Genomic DNA, 17,279 nt, shown 5'->3' with positions numbered 1-17,279 from the left:
TATCACATAGAATGCCCCTTCTTTAGATTTGTCTAGGTACTTATTTAGCTTAGTTTCTCTAACCCTATATTTCCTATAAAGTGGAAGTCATCTTTAAAGCTTGATGGATTCTAGATCCTAGGTGTGATGTGTGATTCCATTTTGCATACGCCGTCTGGTTGACCTACCCTTAGTGATGTTGTGGCCACTTACCTATAACTAATTTTTTGCCTAATCTATTGAGATTTACAGATACTGGTAAGACCGTAACCCGATCTTGGAACTGCCTGATGTTAAAGAAAGTATTCATTGGCCGTGTTTTTTAAATATTTAATTTTCTTGAATTGTAATCATTTTCAATCTTTTTCTTCCCCCCCCCCCCCCCCCCCTTTTTTTTTTTTTTCTGTTAATAGTTGGACAGAGAGAGTCTGAAGATGTGACTGAAAGGGACTCAGACAAAGACATGGCTGCTAACTCAGCGGCGGTTCAAGACATCACGAAGGAGGGGCAGGAGGAAATGCCTGAGATGACGGAACAGATCCCTGCCTCAGAAAGCAGTGTAGACGAGCTGATGCAACCCGCTGAGCCCCAGGCTAACGACGTAGGATTTAAGAAGGTGTTTAAGTTTGTCGGCTTCAAATTCACTGTGAGAAAGGATAAGACAGAGAAGTCTGACACTGTGCAGCTTCTCACCGTCAGAAAGGATGAAGGCGGAGGGCCAGGGGGGTCCGACGAGGCTGGTGACCGCCTGGAGCCCAGCCGGGAGATGGGGGACGCGACACCCACAGACACTGAACTCAAACAGTCCACAGAGAAGCCCGAAGAGACGCCCAGACACGAGCTGAGCCGCCCAGAAGTCTCCCTTCAGGTGGAGTCTGGTCCACCAGCCGAGGAAGGCAAAGATGAAGGAGAAGAAAAACAAGAGAAAGAACCCGCCAGATCTCCAGATTCCCCGACTAGTCCAGTGGCCAGCGAAACCGCATCGCCCTTCAAAAAATTCTTCACTCAAGGTTGGGCCGGCTGGCGAAAAAAGACCAGTTTCAGGAAGCCTCGGGAGGATGAGCTGGAGGCTTTGGAGAAGAAAAAGGAACAAGAGGCAGAAAAGGCAGACACAGAAGAAAACGAGAAGACGGAAGATCTCTCCGAGCAGCCGTCCTCACAGGAGGCCCGCGAGAGCACCCAGGATGCCAGGCTGTCGGCCGAGTATGAAAAGGTGGAGCTGCCCCCCGAAGACCAAGGGCAAGCACCTCCCGAAGAGAAACCCGCCCCATTAGCAACAGAAGTGTTCGATGAAAAAGTAGAGATTGTCGCGGAGGTCCACGTCAGCACTGCAGAGAAGGGCACGGAGGCGCAGAAAGCCGAGGTAGAAGAGGCAGTAGAGCCCTCGCCACTTGAGCGATCGCTTGAAACGGACGCCGACCTTCCGGACGCCGAGCCCCCGGAGGCGCTGCTGAAGATGCAGGAAGAGGCGGGCGCCCCCAGCGGGGACCACGCCCAGCCGGCCGAGCTCTGCGCAGCCGCGAAAGCGCCTCCCACGCCCCCTGAGGGCGTCGCGGGGGAGGTGGAAGTGCCGTCCTCGCAGGAGAGAACTAAGGTGCAGGGAAGCCCTTTAAAGAAACTGTTCACTAGCAGCGGCTTAAAAAAGCTCTCTGGAAAGAAACAGAAAGGGAAAAGAGGAGGAGATGAGGAGTCCGGGGAGCAGCATCCAGCCTCAGCGGATTCTCCCGACAGCCCAGACGAACCCAAGGGTGAGAGCTCGGCCTCGTCCCCCGAAGAGCCCGAGGAGATCACGTGCCTGGAGAAAGGCGTGGCCGAGGCCCCCCAGGACGGGGAGACGGAGGAAGGGACCACTTCCGATGGAGAGAAGAAGAGGGAAGGTGTTACCCCCTGGGCATCCTTCAAAAAGATGGTGACACCCAAGAAACGCGTGAGAAGGCTCTCTGAAAGTGACAAGGAGGACGAAGTGGAAAAGGTTAAGAGCGCCACTCTGTCCTCCACGGAGAGCACCACCTCTGAAATGCAGGAGGAGGGGAAAGGAAACGGAGAGGAGCAGAAGCCGGAAGAGCCAAAGCGCAAGGTTGACACCTCCGTGTCCTGGGAAGCTCTGATTTGTGTGGGGTCATCCAAGAAAAGAGCAAGGAAAGCATCCTCTTCTGACGACGAAGGGGGACCAAAACCCCCAGGAGCAGACAGCCAAAAACCAGAGGAAGCAGGGAGAGACAGGGAGTTGGGCCCAGACGCGCCCCCTGCCGGCTCCCAAGACCGCGACCAACCCCCAGGAAGTTCCTCACCCGAGCAGGCCGGCAGCCCCTCCGAAGGGGAGGGGGTCTCCACCTGGGAGTCATTTAAAAGATTAGTCACCTCAAGAAAAAAACCGAAGTCAAAACTGGAAGAGAAAAATGAAGACTTGGTAGCTGGGTCCAGCCTAGAATATTCAGCCTCAGATGCTGAGCTGGGGAAAGAAGAGTCTTGGGTTTCAATCAGGAAGTTTATTCCTGGGCGAAGGAAGAAAAGGCTGGATGGGAAACAAGAACAAGCGGCGATGGAAGATACGGGGCCGACGGAGGTCAACGAGGACGATTCGGACGTCCCAGCCGTGGTGCCTCTGTCCGAGTACGATGCGGTGGAAAGGGAGAAAACAGAAGCACAGCAGGCTCCGAAGAGCGAGGAGGGCCCCGAGCAGAAGGTGGCTGTCGACGTGTCGGAGGAGCTCAGTAAGAGTCTGGTTCACACCGTGACTGTGGCTGTCATGGACGGGACAAGGGCCGTTACTAGCATTGAAGAAAGGGCACCTTCCTGGATCTCTGCTTCGGTGACAGAACCTCTTGAACAAGCAGAAGACGAAGACAAGCCACCATCTGGGGAGGTGTTTGAAAAAGAAGTCGTTGCAGAGGAAACCCCCGTCGATACCAAAACGCTGCCAGAGAGCCAGGAGGCCGCTGATGACACAGTCGCCAGCAAGGTGGAATTGACCCCTGAAGCTCTGACGGCCACAGAAACCACAGAGGCGTTCTGTGCTGAAGAAGCCACAGAAGCCTCTGGTGCTGAAGAGACCACCGACATGGTTTCGGCTGTTTCCCAGTTAACCGACTTTCCAGATACCACCGAGGAAGCAACACCGGTTCAGGAGGTGGAGGGCAGCATGCCCGACATGGAAGCCCAGGCGAAGAGGACCCGAGAGGTGCTGCAGGCCGTTGCAGAAAAAGTTAAACAGGAATCACAGCTGCCTGACGCCAGAGGGCTAGACGACACCATCCAGACAACCCAGAAAGGACAAGCGAAAATACTGGAGCAGGTGGAGGAAGCAGAAGAGGATTCTCACGCACTCGGTCAGAAGGAAGCAATGGATGGAGCACCCAGAGTACGTGTACAAGAAACGAAAACTGAGACTTTGACACAGGGGACGGCGATGGTACAGGCCACCCCGGAAAGCTTGGAAGAAATTCCTCCAGGCACAGAGAGTGCAGAGGCCAGGGAGCTTACAAGCACTTGTCCAGCTGAAACCGTGGCTGCAGTAAAACCAGAGACTGTCCCAGAACAGGCTGTTGCTCCTGACTCAGCTGAAACCCTCACAGACAGTGAGACCAATGGAAGCACCCCAGTAGCAGATTTTGAAGCTACAAATGTAAGCCAGCAGACCATGATCATGGAAATCGATGAAGACGGTGAGGTTCCATCCGGTACCCAATACCAGGTCACAGAAAGTGAGGCACTTCCTGAACTGAAAGAGATGCCTCCAGAACCTTCCAATTTTCAATCCCAAGAAGAAAAGCGTTCAAAAATGGAAGAGGTTCTAGAACATACAGATAAAGAGGTAACAGTGGAAACTGTACCCATCCTTTCAAAGACTGAGGTGATTCAAGAGGCTAGCCGATGTGCTGATGAGGAAGCCAAAGAGGAACCATCTGTCGAAGGACTTGTGGTGTCCGCTGACACAGAAACAACCGAGAAAAAGATAACTGAAGTTGCCCTTGAGGATGAAGTTACGAAAAAAGCTGAGTTTCAAAAGAATGATGATCTCGAACTCCAGAGACCTGCTAAGTCTCTTCCAACCCCAGTGGAGAGAGAGAGGGTAGTTCAAGTGGAAAGGGACAAAACGGAATTAGAGCCAACTCAAGTAAATGAAGAGAAACTTGAGTGCAAACCAGCTGTTACCACATGTGAAGAGCTCAGTAAGCAACTGGTTCAGGCAGTGAATGTAACCGTCATAGACGGGGAAAAGGAAGTCATCAGTTTTGAAGGAAGTTCTCTGCCCATTCACGAGGAAGAGGCATGCACAGAAATTCAAGTTCAGAGCTCTGAGGCACCATTAGCTCTAACAGCTGCAGCAGTGGGGGAGAAGGTCTTAGGAGAAGCTATCAAGATTTTAGAAACAGCGGAAACTTTGGAATCTGCAGAGGCACGTTTAGTACCGGAAGAAAAGTCCTCAGAAAAAGACGAAGGCTCTCCTGCTCAGCCAGGGGAAGACGCGGTGCCCACAGGGACTGAGTCTCAGGCCAAATCAATCCCGGTAATAGTATCTGTTACGCCTGAAAAAGGCATCAGCGCAGACCTGGAAGGAGATAAAACCACATCACAGAAATGGGAGTCAGATGGAGACGGTGAGCAGGCTGGTTGTCAGGAAGGCGGAGTAAGCAAAACAAGAGAGGAAGATTTAAAGGCTGAAGATGAGATTTTGAAACTTGAGACAGAGAGCTGCAAGCTTGTACAAAACGTAATTCAGACAGTTGTTGACCAGTTGGGGAGTACAGAAGAAATGGCCTCTGCTTTCCAGACCCAGGCTCAACTGACGGAAGCCGACAGCCAGGAAGCTGGGCAGAAAATCGAGAAAGAAGAAAGCAAACTTCAGCCCTGCACGTTGGATGAAACACAAACCATCGAAGCCAAAGAGGAGTCCCCGCTAAGTGCCGGGGAACACACACATCCAGATGTTTCCGGAGATGTGAATGAAGCTTTAGAGAAGATGGCGGCCACTAGGGTAGAAAGTTCCCCGGTAGATGGCCAGCAGCTTGAAGAGGTAGCTTCCCCATCCAAGGAGAAGAGAGAAGCCCCTGAAACAAAGTCTGTGCCAGAAGACGACGGTGGTGCCGGGTTTGGAGAAAGAACAGAGAAGTCACCGTTTGAATCCCGAGAAGATGAAAAAGGTGATGCTGCTGTTGACCCCGGGAACCAAACCTCAGCCCCGGAAGATGCTGAGGCATCAGGAGGCTCGACCAAAGAGTCTCCAGATACAATTGGACCCAAACTGAAAGAGAAGGGAGATGGCCAGGAAGTAGAATTTCAGGAAGAAAAAGTGCAGAGCGAGTCAGAAAAAGAGATCAAAACACAAACACAGGAGGAGACACAGGACCAAGAGAGAGCACCGGCAAAACCCGAGCCCACAGAATCCTAAAATGTCACGTAAGTAACTTCCCTTCCTTTGAAAGTAATTTTGCCCTCTTTTCTGTCATCTGGTGGCAGATTTGTTATGAGGGAAGCAGGAATTCAAATAATTAGGATTTTATGCAGAACCTACATCTGGGGAAATAACCATCAACCAGACTAGGAGATCCAGGTTAGTTTCCCTTTTTAAAAATTTATTTATTTATTGGCTGCATTGGGTTTCGTTGCTGCGCGTGGGATTTCCCTAGTTGCGGCGAACGGGGCTACTCTTCGTCGCGGTGTGCGGGCTTCTCACTTCAGTGGCTTCTCTTGTTGCGGAGCACAGGCTCTAGGCGTGCGGCTCACGGGCTACAGAGCGCAGGCTCAGTAGTCGTGGTGCACGGGCTTACTTGTTCCATGGCATGTGGGATCTTCCTGGACCAGGGCTCGAACCCATGTCCGCTGCATTGGCAGGCAGATTCTTAACCACTGCACCACCAGGGAAGCCCCCAGGGTTAGTTTCCTTTTTCTCATTGACATGCTCTTCAGTCTTACTGGTGTCCTGAAAGTAATGACTTCGTTTTACCCCCAGTGTGACTGTGTGTGTGTTTGGCTCAAAGACATAAGAAATACGTTGTGCTCACAGCTACTTTGTTGCATTTTTTTTTAATAACTAGAAGTCCAAAGTAGGTTTATAAGGTCGTGCTTGAAATTTATAGTTTATAGCTCTCTGGGAAAAAATTGGATTTCTTCCAGCAGTAGTAAGAAGCATTTAAAAAAATTTCCAGTGCATGTGAGATCCTGCCTACTGGTGTTCAAGTAGCAAAGGATGCTGTATTATGGACCTTCACCATCTTTCTTTCTCACACAGTTAAACCGTGGTTCTCACTAGGGCTCCCATTGGCTGCAACTCACTTTCACAGCTCTTCTGTTGTTGAATAAATGAGGGAGGTGAAGGGTATGTTATTTACTTTTGATTCTGGCTTCCTCCTACAGTTACAGTTGTGTATTTGCAAGACCAGAATGTGAAGACGAGTGGGAGAAGAAAACGAATGCTGCTGACGAGACCAGAACTTTGGGAACGGAAGAACAGACACATCAACTGCTCTCATTTCTAGAGAACCCCTGACAATCCTGAGGCTTCATCGGGAGCTGTAGCCAGATAACATTTCTTCCTTTCAAGACCACCCTGATATTTTCCCTCGGTACCATATAATGTTTCTGATTCAAGGTCCTTAATTCTTAGCCCGGAACTGGAGTTGGCAATACCTAGTTCTGCTTCTCAAACTGGAGTATCATCCTTTATGTATTTATATGTATGTTTTAAGTAATTCTCCTGTATCTATTGTATATTTTTTTTCTTAATGTTTAAGGAAATTACAGTATAGTGCATTCCTTCTGTATCACACAATATACGACGGGGCATGCAACCACGGTGAAGTCTCAGGAAGCTGTCTGCCTCAGTTACAACCTTTGAAAACAGAGCTTCCTAGAAATAACATTCCTGATCAGAAGCTACACTTCTTGTTTTAAAATTCACTAAGGATTAGGTCCTTTCAGAGTGTTTAGTATCACTCTGAAATTGGTCACTTTCCTATTATGCACAGTGCACTAAAAATAGAAAGTGTTTTTTGGAGGGAAACATACAGAATGTTCCGTTGTTACTGGGAAATTTTTCTTTCTATCCCCCAGTGGAGGTTGGAAGGAAGTTTTCTTCAGTAGCAGATTAATTTAAAGTCTTCTCCGCTAATTGTTATACGGTTGTTACGGACAGATGAGTGTGCTTAATTTTGAGGCAAAGTAGTGAAATGTTTTTCATGTTATCAAGAAACAAATCGACTGGTTTTGAGGCAGAGTAGTGAAATGTTTTTCATGTTATCAAGAAAAAAATCGACTGGTTTTGAGTCTACCTTCTATGCTGGACCACATCCACACACAGCACGAAATAAGTCAGGTTCTTTACAGATGGTATTTTGATAGAGGCTGGATTGTGTCTGTGCCATACTTGTGCCCACTCTTTTAAGAACAATGTAGCATTGTCATTTGGATAAATTGTGATTTGACAACTGATTTCAATAAAACATTTGCTTCACTTAGATTTGTTGGATTTATTAGATAATAGGAAGCCTGGGACATATGTTTACTGCATTCTAAAAGCAGAGAAGCTAGAAGTTTCTAACGTAGTCACTACACGCTGTCACCACTTTACACCAGTTGGAGTTGGGGATCAAAGGAAGTCAAAGGCAGAGGGGGATCCGCTGAAATAAACCAGGAGCGTTTTAGATTGACGGTACTGAAACAATGCTACCATCTGGTGGTGCCTTCCTGAAAAAGTCAGTTTTCTTTGTTAATATCTGTTCATGACAAATGTCTCTAGAATGACATTTTAAGAAGGCTTAGTGGTAAAAATGCCTTACCTAACAGGTGATCTTGGAAAAAAATTTTTAAGTGTCAAAATGACTTCTGATTCACGTTAACACCTAAAGGATTCTGTCAGACAGGTGCCACACAAAGGACAGTCCCCCATCTACCTGAAAGTCCCACTTTTTCATGGGTAGCACTGGCCTGGTGTGCACACTTCTTAAATTGTACTCACACTCAGTACTCCAGTTTGAGAACTTAAATTTCAACTGCCAATTAAATTATTTTGAAGTATAACATTCTAGCAAAAGTAGAACAGTCTTTTAGCAGAAAGACAGTGCTGTCAAAACTGGAAAGTCGTTTCTCATAAACCAACAAACCTGACTACGATAAAAAATTGGCCATTATTAGAAAGACCCCCTCATGGTAAGAGCATATGGTAGTTGGAAAACATTTAGTATCTTGTAGTTGGAAAACATTTAGTATCTTTTTGGGAGTTTTTCACACATATAATAGCCACTTACTTGTGCTTAATTACTAAACTTTAAAATCCCCAAATCAAAAAAAACACCCTCTGATCTAAAGATATTTCTTTCGCCAACTTGATACTTTAAAAAAATCCGAATGCTGGTGTCAAATTTTGAAGATCAACTGAAATTTGGAGATGGTAGCAGTTTTTAAGGAGTTCATTACACTTCTAAATATCAACTAACTTCCTTTCTACGGCAGGAAGTAACTTCGTGCTATTTTGAACAGATTAAAGATTTGTGTAGTTTGTGGTAATCATTTTTGGGGGGTTTAAATTCCATCCTGCCACTTCATCCCATTTGTATTTGGTCTTGTCTTATTACACGTGGCCAGGTCATTCTGGCCATCACGATTGGTCTTCCAGTAGTGGTTGCTTCATGATTGTGCCCTTGATGTGCCCTGGATTACTTCCGTACAAGCTCTGGACCTATGTCCATTAAGCATCATTGTTTTATTAACAGGAGGAATGCTATTAACAGTAGCATGAAATACAATTCTGTATTATAACTGTAAAGCTGCTGTTAATTTGTGAAGTACATAATAATCAAATGCAAACTGCAGAAGTTGGAGCAAGTGCCTAAACTTTGCTATTTTTGGCATTACTGTGGAGCCGTGTTCAATAGAAAGCAATGCAAGACTTGTAAACTCTCGCCATTTCTTGTAATCGAAGAATATAAAATGTTCCCCCTCAGGTTCTTTTGCTAATGGTACACCCGAGTTGCCTCTCTCTGTCACACAGATACTTTTTTCCGGTATTTTCCTTTGATGTTTGGAACTACAGGTAGTGAAGGGCTGGAAATTTTAGCTTTTCAGTGTAAGCTTCAAGCTTAGCAGTTTCCTTTTTAATCTGAGACAGTATTTGATTCCTAGTTCTGTTTGGGGGGTAAATTTTCATTTATCTAAATAAAATGCAACCTAATTAAATGCCATGGATTTTCTTTCTATAATTGCACCATAATTCAGTTTTGATTGCTCTTAACTGTTATGAGATTCATCACACATTTCACTTCTACTTTTAACTACTTAATCATCCTTTGAGACACTGGCCACAAAGCTTCGTGGGAGTTTGGAATGTATCTGGGATTCTGAGTGCACAGAAGTCTCTATCAGTGATTCTTCACCTTTTTGGGTCAGGGCCCCTTTAATTAGACTCTCATTAAAGCTCTGGCTCACCTCCAACTCCCTAAAATGAACACAGTTTCAGGTCGTTTTTGGATAGCCACACTCTGAAATCCCAGCGGTAACCAGAATCAGAGTTAGAAACCCCTCATCCAACTGCAAGAAAGGAAATGGACACAGTCCAAGGATTCCCAGGAAGAAGTTGGCACCTGAACATGACCAATGTCACATGACTTCATTTGTAATGTGACGCTGGAGATGAATCTGATGGATAGCCTGGCACAATTTTTGTGCAAATGCAAGTTTTCTCCTCACCACCAAATTCCTTACCATCTCTTACAATTAGGAAAATGACCTGGCTCTCCTTTTATAAATAAGGAAGTTGAGATATAGATCACCAGCCCTTATGTGATAGCACAGGTTTTAGCTAAGGTGACCAGGACGTGGGGGTGGCATGGTGGTGAAGATAAAGATAATCATGACTTTTTTTTTTTTTTAGTGCTGTCACAGCTTAGAAATCAACCCCCTTTTTTGATATTTAAATATAACAGGCCATCTGTACAGTATCCTACACTTAGGACTGAGGTAATCTCATGACTTTGCGTATTCTCCCATTTCTTGTTGACATGAAAAATTTTAACACGAGAAGTATAACATGTAACTTAAGAGAAGCTTCCTTATAGATAGTACTCATATTTGGAGACCAGAGGTAGAGTAACATTTCATAAATGATGAAATTTGGACCCAAGGTGTTATTTTCCCACAACAGGATATTGAGTGCTAAGTCCTAGCTCTAACTCACCCCTGTGTGTTTTCTTGTTTGTTCTAATAATCCCAAATAACTTGGTATAATTGTGAGCACAACGACAATCCTTTAAATTAGGCCAATTTAAAAACCACATTGTGGGGCTTCCTGGTGGCGCAGTGGTTGAGAGTCCGCCTGCCGATGCAGGGGACGCGGGTTTGTGCCCCGGGCCGGGAAGATCCCACATGCCGCGGAGCGGCTGGGCCCGTGAGCCATGGCTGCTGAGCCTGCGCGTCCGGAGCCTGTGCTCCGCAACGGAAGAGGCCACAGCAGTGAGAGGCCCGTGTACCCAATCCCCCGAAAAAAATAACAAAAAACCCCACATTGTGCTTGATTCTACTTAACCACTGTCAGCCTCAGGAGCTCACCTGATTCCTGGAAAAGCAGGTGGGGTTGCCTCTAGGACTTGAGACCTGGATACAGTTAGGGTTCTTTGTAAAGGCCTTTTGGAAAGGGTACTAGTGTTGGCCAGCGGGCCATTTTAAGGAGTGGGATTTATCCTAAGATATCATTACTTTAGTAGAGAAATGATGCTATCCTTCTGCCATTCCCAAGGCAGTGTTAGCGGTTGTGATTCTGCCCCACTCCCCTGTAGAGTTTTTGCTTATCGCAATGGCTAGGGTATTACTGAATTTTAATGAGTTGGGACCAAACGCTTGTGATGCTGCAAGGTCCAGAGCAGCCCTTCTTAAAAAGAGAGTTTCTACCTAAAATGCCAAGCATTCTAGAGAATTGCTTCTAGAGAATGAAAGACCAGAGGTTGGGAGGAGACTAGCTAACATGTTACTATGATAACCTAGCAAGAGCTGAAAATGGCCTACGTTAAAGTAGCGACACTTTGGCTGGAGGGGTGTGAGGGGGTCGACAGATGTTAGGAGGTGGCCTCAGGGCAGGATACCTGATTATTTGTCATAGGATCAGCTTGGCCTGAAGAAAGAAGTTTCCGGGGAATTGCCTGGTGGTCCAGTGGTTAAGACTCGGCGCTTTCACTGCAGGAGCCTGGGTTCAATCCCTGGTTGGGGAACTAAGATCCTGCAAGCCACGAAGTGCAGCCAAAAACCCCAAATAAACAACCAACCCCCACCCCTCGCCCCAAAACACACACCGCCGCCCCCCGAGCAATAAAATGACAAACTTTTTTTTTTTTTAAATGAAGTTTCTATGTTGACAGCCTGGGTGTGGAGCCATGTACCGACATGGGTAGAGGTAGGTGATGATATTTGTTTGGGTAATGTTCAATTTGAGAGGCCTGTGAGATCCCCAAGGGAAAATGCAGGACCAGTAGCTGGCTATATGGGTCTTATAAACAGAAAAGGGTTCAGAACAGAGACATCAATGGCTCTTCTGTCCTCTCTACGTCCTTGGAGACGCAGAGGGGGAGATAACCTACACAGATCCCTACGACATTTCCTAAAAGCTCATGCACCAACATTGGTGACTAAGAAAGGTGAGGCTGTTGTGTTCACTTACCCTGTCACAGCCGTTTCCTCATTTCAGAATCCATGACAAGGTGCTTCACAAGATTTTCCTCTTGTGAAGGTGCTTGACAAAGTAAAAAGCAAAATCCACCATAGTACATTAATATTAGTAATTAGAGGAGAAGTTTTAGTAAAACCACCCTGATGACTGTTGTGCCCTTGAGTATTTTGGAAGATTCAGAGTAATGATACTGATCTTTCTAAAAATATCATAAACGTCTTTTTCAGACATGCTCTCTTTGTGTGTCATCTGCATTTCTTAACTTTCCTCCTCTCCTTGTTGCCTTTTCAGCTTTTGTGGCCTGCTGGCACATCTCCCCAGGGAGACTGGGGTGGGGGGCATGCAACATGGGGTAGGGGACTCTGGCTGGGAGGGGACCAAACCTGCAGTCTCTTCCCGGTCGCTCCCGGGACTCCCTAGACCATGCATCCTCCTGGCGCCCAGTTCTCTCTGGCTGGCTACCTTGTGACCTTTGTCTGCTTCTGGGCATCTTAATCTGAATGGAAAGATAAAAGGACTCTTTAGTCTTTTTTCTTTTGCTAATCAAAAAAATTATAGAAATGAATTTAAATGACTAACGGCAAGGAAGGGTTTCCTAGGCAGAGTAACGATAGCAGAAAGAGCCCTGGATTGGGAGACGTGGACTCTGTAATTACCACCATTTTGTTTCCTCATCCAGATCCTTGCCTCTCTTAGAGTAAGGAGGATGGTCTAGGTGACCTCCTCAAAAACTAGTTAGGGTATTTGGTTACTATGGCTATGATCTTTTCTGTACTCAGAGATTACAAAGGCATTTAGAATGAGAACACGGACGTTTAAAATAAATTCTAGGGCCTCTCAAACATGCATTTTTAAGGGTTCATGCACCAATCTGTACGTTGCACACATCTCATTAAGGAGCACTTTGCTTCAAAGAGAGAAGCATGCTAGAAATGGCACAGACCCCTTTCTGGCCCTTTATTAGCTCCCCTGGTTACTTATTTATTTATTTTGGCTGCGCCGGGTCTTAGTTGCAGCATGCAGGATCTTTAGTTGTGGCATGCAGATTTCTTAGTTGCGGCATGTGAACTCTTAGTTGCAGCACGCATGCGGGATCTAGTTCCTTGACCAGGGATCGAATCTGGACCCCCTGTATTGGGAGCGTGGAGTCTTACCCACTGGCCCACCAGGGAAGTCCCTCCCCTGGTTATTTCAATTCTGAGAAGAAAGTGGAACCAAGAAAAGGCAGTAATACTACAACACAAATTGTATAGCGATGCTGTTGTTCTCAAAATGTTGCTCTGGCATCATCATCTCCATCATCATCTTTTGGGAACCTGTTTAAAGCGCAAATTCTTCAGCCCCACCCTGGACCAACTGAATCGGATACTCTGCAGTCTGTTTTATCGAGCCCTCCAGAAGATTCTGATGTGCTGAAGTTTTAGGACTACTGTAGTAAAGGCAATAAAACAGAATTAATTTAATCGCCTCAATAGCAGAATGAATAGGTTAACAGGTGGAAAAGGTTTCCCCTTCCAGATTCCCACCCCTCTCCTGACATACCTTCCCCCCAGTTGCTTCTAGCCCACAGAAATATTTGCACATTGGGGAATATAGCATCTGAGCCACATGGGAGTTTGAATCCTGTCTGGGTGACCTCAGAAAAGTTCGTTAACTTCTTTGGGCCTCAATTCCCTCAACTGTAAACATGGGACACATGTCTGACAGTATTGTTGGGAGGAGCACTCAGACACCCTATAAAGGATCTTGCTTCCCCATCAGCTCGGTGCTTTGTGACCAGCTAGAGGGGTGGGATAGGGAGGGTGGGAGGGAGGGAGAGCCAAGAGGGAAGAGATACCGGGATATATGTATATGTATAACTGATTCACTTTGTTATAAAGCAGAAACTAACACACCATTGTAAAGCAATTATACTCCAATAAAGATGTTAAAAAAATAAAAATAAGGATCTTGCTTCCCCAGGTTCAGCCCTTCAGTTTGTAATGCCTTCTTCATAAGGATCGATCTTCACAACAACCAGGGAATTTAGGTAGGGTAGGTTTTGAATATTTTCCAGAGAATAGCACAAGCTTGAGTCAAAAATTTAATAACTATTCCTTATGTTAAAAAATATTTTGGGAATTCCCTGGTGGTCCAGTGGTTAGGACTCTGCACTTCCACGGCAGGGGGCCGGGGTTCGATCCCTGGTGGGGGAATTAAGATCCGGCATGCCGCACAAGGCGCCAAAAAAAAATTTCTTTTTTGATCTGCCTGAGGAGAATGAAGCCACAATATCATTTCATCCTGATCCATTTTTTTCCCACACTGAGATTCTCAGTCTCATTTTTTTTTATTTATTTATTTTTAATTTAAAAAAATATTTTATTTTTGGCTGCATTGCGTCTTTGGTTGCTGTGCGCGGGCTTTCTCTAGTTGCGGTGAGCAGGGGCTACTCTTCTTGCGGTGCCTGGGCTTCTCATTGCGGTGGCTTCTCTTGTTGCGGAGCACGGGCTCTAGGCGCGGGGGCTTCAGTAGCTGTGGTGCGTGGGCTTCAATAGTTGTGGCTTGTGGGCTCTAGAGCGCAGGCTCAAGTTGTGGCACGCGGGCTTAGTTACTCCGCGGCATGTGGGATCTTCCTGGCAGGGCTCGAACCCGTGTCCCCTGTATTGGCAGGCGGATTCTTAACCACTGCACCACCAGGGAAGCCCCTAGTCTTTCTTTTATTTAGAGAGCTATTACACAGTTTAGTGATTATCACAGGTTAGTGATAGTCTTCCAGTTGTGTTTTACGAGCTAGTTCTAGAAAAAGGAGTTTCACTGATCATATCTTAAGATAATTAGTTTTTTATTTACTTAAAGATTTCCAAGCCTAAATCTTGCTTACCCGCAAGTGATATATAGCAATAATTTGTTCTAGACCAAAATGGAGGACTAAACCAAAGCAAAAATTGTCATAAAAATGCAAAGTCAACCCGAAGAGCAAGTTAAATTTCATTACAATAAACTGTACTCACTGTACACATAATTTTGTCTTAGAATTCACTCCTAGTGAATTAGTACGAGAGGGCTCCCCCTCGCCCATCTCAATTCCTAGCCAAATTTCAGGAGGTACCACGCACATACCATCCTCCACAATCATCCTTCTAAGTGCCTATATCTTTTTTTTTTTTTTTTTTTTTTTTCCGGTACCCGGGCCTCTCACTGTTGTGGCCTCTCCCGTTGCGGAGCACAGGCTCCGGACGCGCAGGCTCAGCGGCCATGGCTCACGGGCCCAGCCGCTCCGCGGCACGTGGGATCTTCCCGGACCGGGGCACGAACCCGCGTCCCCTGCATTGGCAGGCGGATTCCCAACCACTGCACCACCAGGGAAGCCTCCTATACCTTTTTAAACGAAGCAATTTAGTATTTTACCTGAAACGCGTGACTGAGGTCTGACGTTTTGAACTTGAAATGTTTATTTTGGATGTCTCAGCTCTTCCCCTCTCTTGCAAGGTGAAACTACAAAAAAGAATGGTGGCTAGTTCTTATGACTTTAACAAGGAGGTTTGGGGTCCACTCTACTCTCCATTCTTCTATCATTATCCAGCTACCTTGTTTATTTATTTTTCAGCTTTATTGAAGAATAATTGATAAATATATTTTAATGGAATGCTTTCTTCCTATTAAAGCCATATTTCCTATGGTAAAATAAAATCCTACAGCTCTTTATGAATCTATCATTTAGCAACATCGGTTGAATGAGTCGTTTATTGTTTTCCCTAAGAAAGGAAAAGTAATAGAACCAGTGGGGTTAATAAGGGCTAAAGCATGGAGAATGACAGCTCAAATTAATTCTAAAGCTTAGGTGTTCAGATTGCTCTTAATGAAACAGGAGGAAAGGGGGAAGGGCACAACCTTTAAAAGAATGACATAGCCATAGGACATGACAAAAACTGGTTAGAAGAAACTAGGTCCAAGATGGCAGAAGATTTGACTTCCAGAGGACTTTGTACCTCATTATACGCTCATTGTAATACATTAGCATATGCTAAATGACACACCCACCAACGCCATGACAGTTTTGAGGCCAACCATAAAAGGCCAAAAAGTGGGCGATGGCCCATTCATGGAAATCCCTGCCCCTTCCCCCAAATAATTGGAATAATCCTCCCACTCATTAGCCTATAAAATTACCCAGCCCATAAAAATTGACGACGTTGTATTTCAGGGCCCTCTTGCCTTCTGAGATGGCCCACACTCTGTCTGTGGAGTGTGTTTCTCTAAATAAATCCACTTCCTATCTGTAACTCTGTCTCTCATTGAATTCTTTCTGCGACGAGACGTCAAGAAGCTCAAAATCACCAGGAACAATACCATCAACTGAAATGTCCAAAGCTTATTTAAACTGGTACCATCAAAAATTCAGAATAAATTATTAGTTTATAACCTCTTGGGATTAAATAGGTACCGAGTATCCCAGGGTAGGGTGGGCTTCCTTATCTGTACTCAGCTTTTGGTTTGGGGAGGCAACTGGCATTGTCCAGGTCTGCCACATGGAGGAGGTGGCCGCAAGCTGCTAAGAGCCCCTGCACCCCAGCATGAGTAGGTGAACACAACACCTACCCTTCCTTCTCCATCAGGGTGCAGGCACTCACCCCTCTCTCTTCATCCACCAGATCCTTTGTGATTCCCATGACTTTCTGGTCTTCAAGACCCCGTCTGCCTGAAGGGCTGTGGAGGCACACCTTGATTATCCCTTTCAGATATATTCAGAGGAGTTGACTAGGCACAAGACTCTCATCTAAGTTGGGAGATGTGAAGATACAGTAGTACCCTTATCCGAGGTTTCACTTTCTGCCGTCAACTTCCATCTGAATAAATGGAAAATTCCAGAAATAAACAATTTATAAGTTTTAAATTGTGGCCGTCTGAGTAGCAGGATGAAATACTGTGCCGTCAACTCCATCTCTCCTGGGACGTCAATCACCCCTTTGCCTAGCATATTCCCCTTGTTAGTCATTTAGTAGCCGTCTGCGTTATCAAATCGACTGTCAGGGTATTGCGGTGCTTGTGTTCAAATAACTCTTATTTTACTAAAAATAGCCCCAAAACGCAAGAGCAGTGATGCTGGCAATTTAGATATTCTCTTACTGTGTCTAATTTGTAAATTAAACTTAAGTATGTATATATAGGAAAAAACATAGGGTATATGGGGTTTGGTACTGTCTACAGTTTCAGGTTCTTGGAACGTATCCCCTGAAGATAAGTGGAGACTACAGTAGTTTTTTTAAAAAAAGATGAAATTGGTAGAAACCTCTTAATATTTAATAATCTAGGTTTATATAGTCTGTATTTGTGTCATCTTTAGGTAAACACCTTAGCCTCTTTTCTACCTCCTTGTAAAAAAAGTTGGATAAGACAATATCTAGACCCATTTGTGGTCAAACCCTGATTCTTCATAGCATCTTCTTGTATCGTTGACTCATCTGATTCTCACAATCTTATGATCCAATGGAGTTATTGTCTTCATTTTACAAGTAGAGACAGTACCACTCAGGGTAGGGGAATTGCCCAAAGTTCAACAGATAGAGAGAGGCGGAGACACAGCAAGAAATTGACTCTTGGAGCAATGCTCTCTACTTGGCCTTCCTGCATCTTTTTGGGTAAACAAAGTAATGCATAGATAAAA

The 17,279-nt window shown here is 45.5% G+C and overlaps 1 protein-coding gene across 2 annotated transcripts in view; it reads left to right on the top strand.

The window, feature by feature from the left end:
• Positions 1-8,260, top strand: part of AKAP12 (A-kinase anchoring protein 12) — a 102,194-nt gene extending 93,934 nt beyond the window's left edge. For both annotated transcript variants that reach the window (XM_027083364.1, XM_027083374.1), the window contains 2 exons: positions 393-5,379; positions 6,337-8,260. In XM_027083364.1, coding sequence (XP_026939165.1) covers positions 393-5,371 — 4,979 coding nt within the window. In that variant the 3' untranslated portion in view covers positions 5,372-5,379; positions 6,337-8,260. The remainder of the gene's footprint in view (positions 1-392; positions 5,380-6,336) is intronic.
• The last annotated feature ends 9,019 nt before the right edge of the window (positions 8,261-17,279 follow it).

This window comes from Aethalodelphis obliquidens, unplaced genomic scaffold (assembly GCF_003676395.1).
Source record: "Aethalodelphis obliquidens isolate GAN/ISIS:26980383/991018 unplaced genomic scaffold, ASM367639v1 scaffold3, whole genome shotgun sequence".
NCBI lineage: Eukaryota > Metazoa > Chordata > Mammalia > Artiodactyla > Delphinidae > Aethalodelphis > Aethalodelphis obliquidens.
The sequence above is the reverse complement of the archived record's forward strand: the minus strand, read 5'-3'. Positions and strand labels throughout refer to the sequence as shown.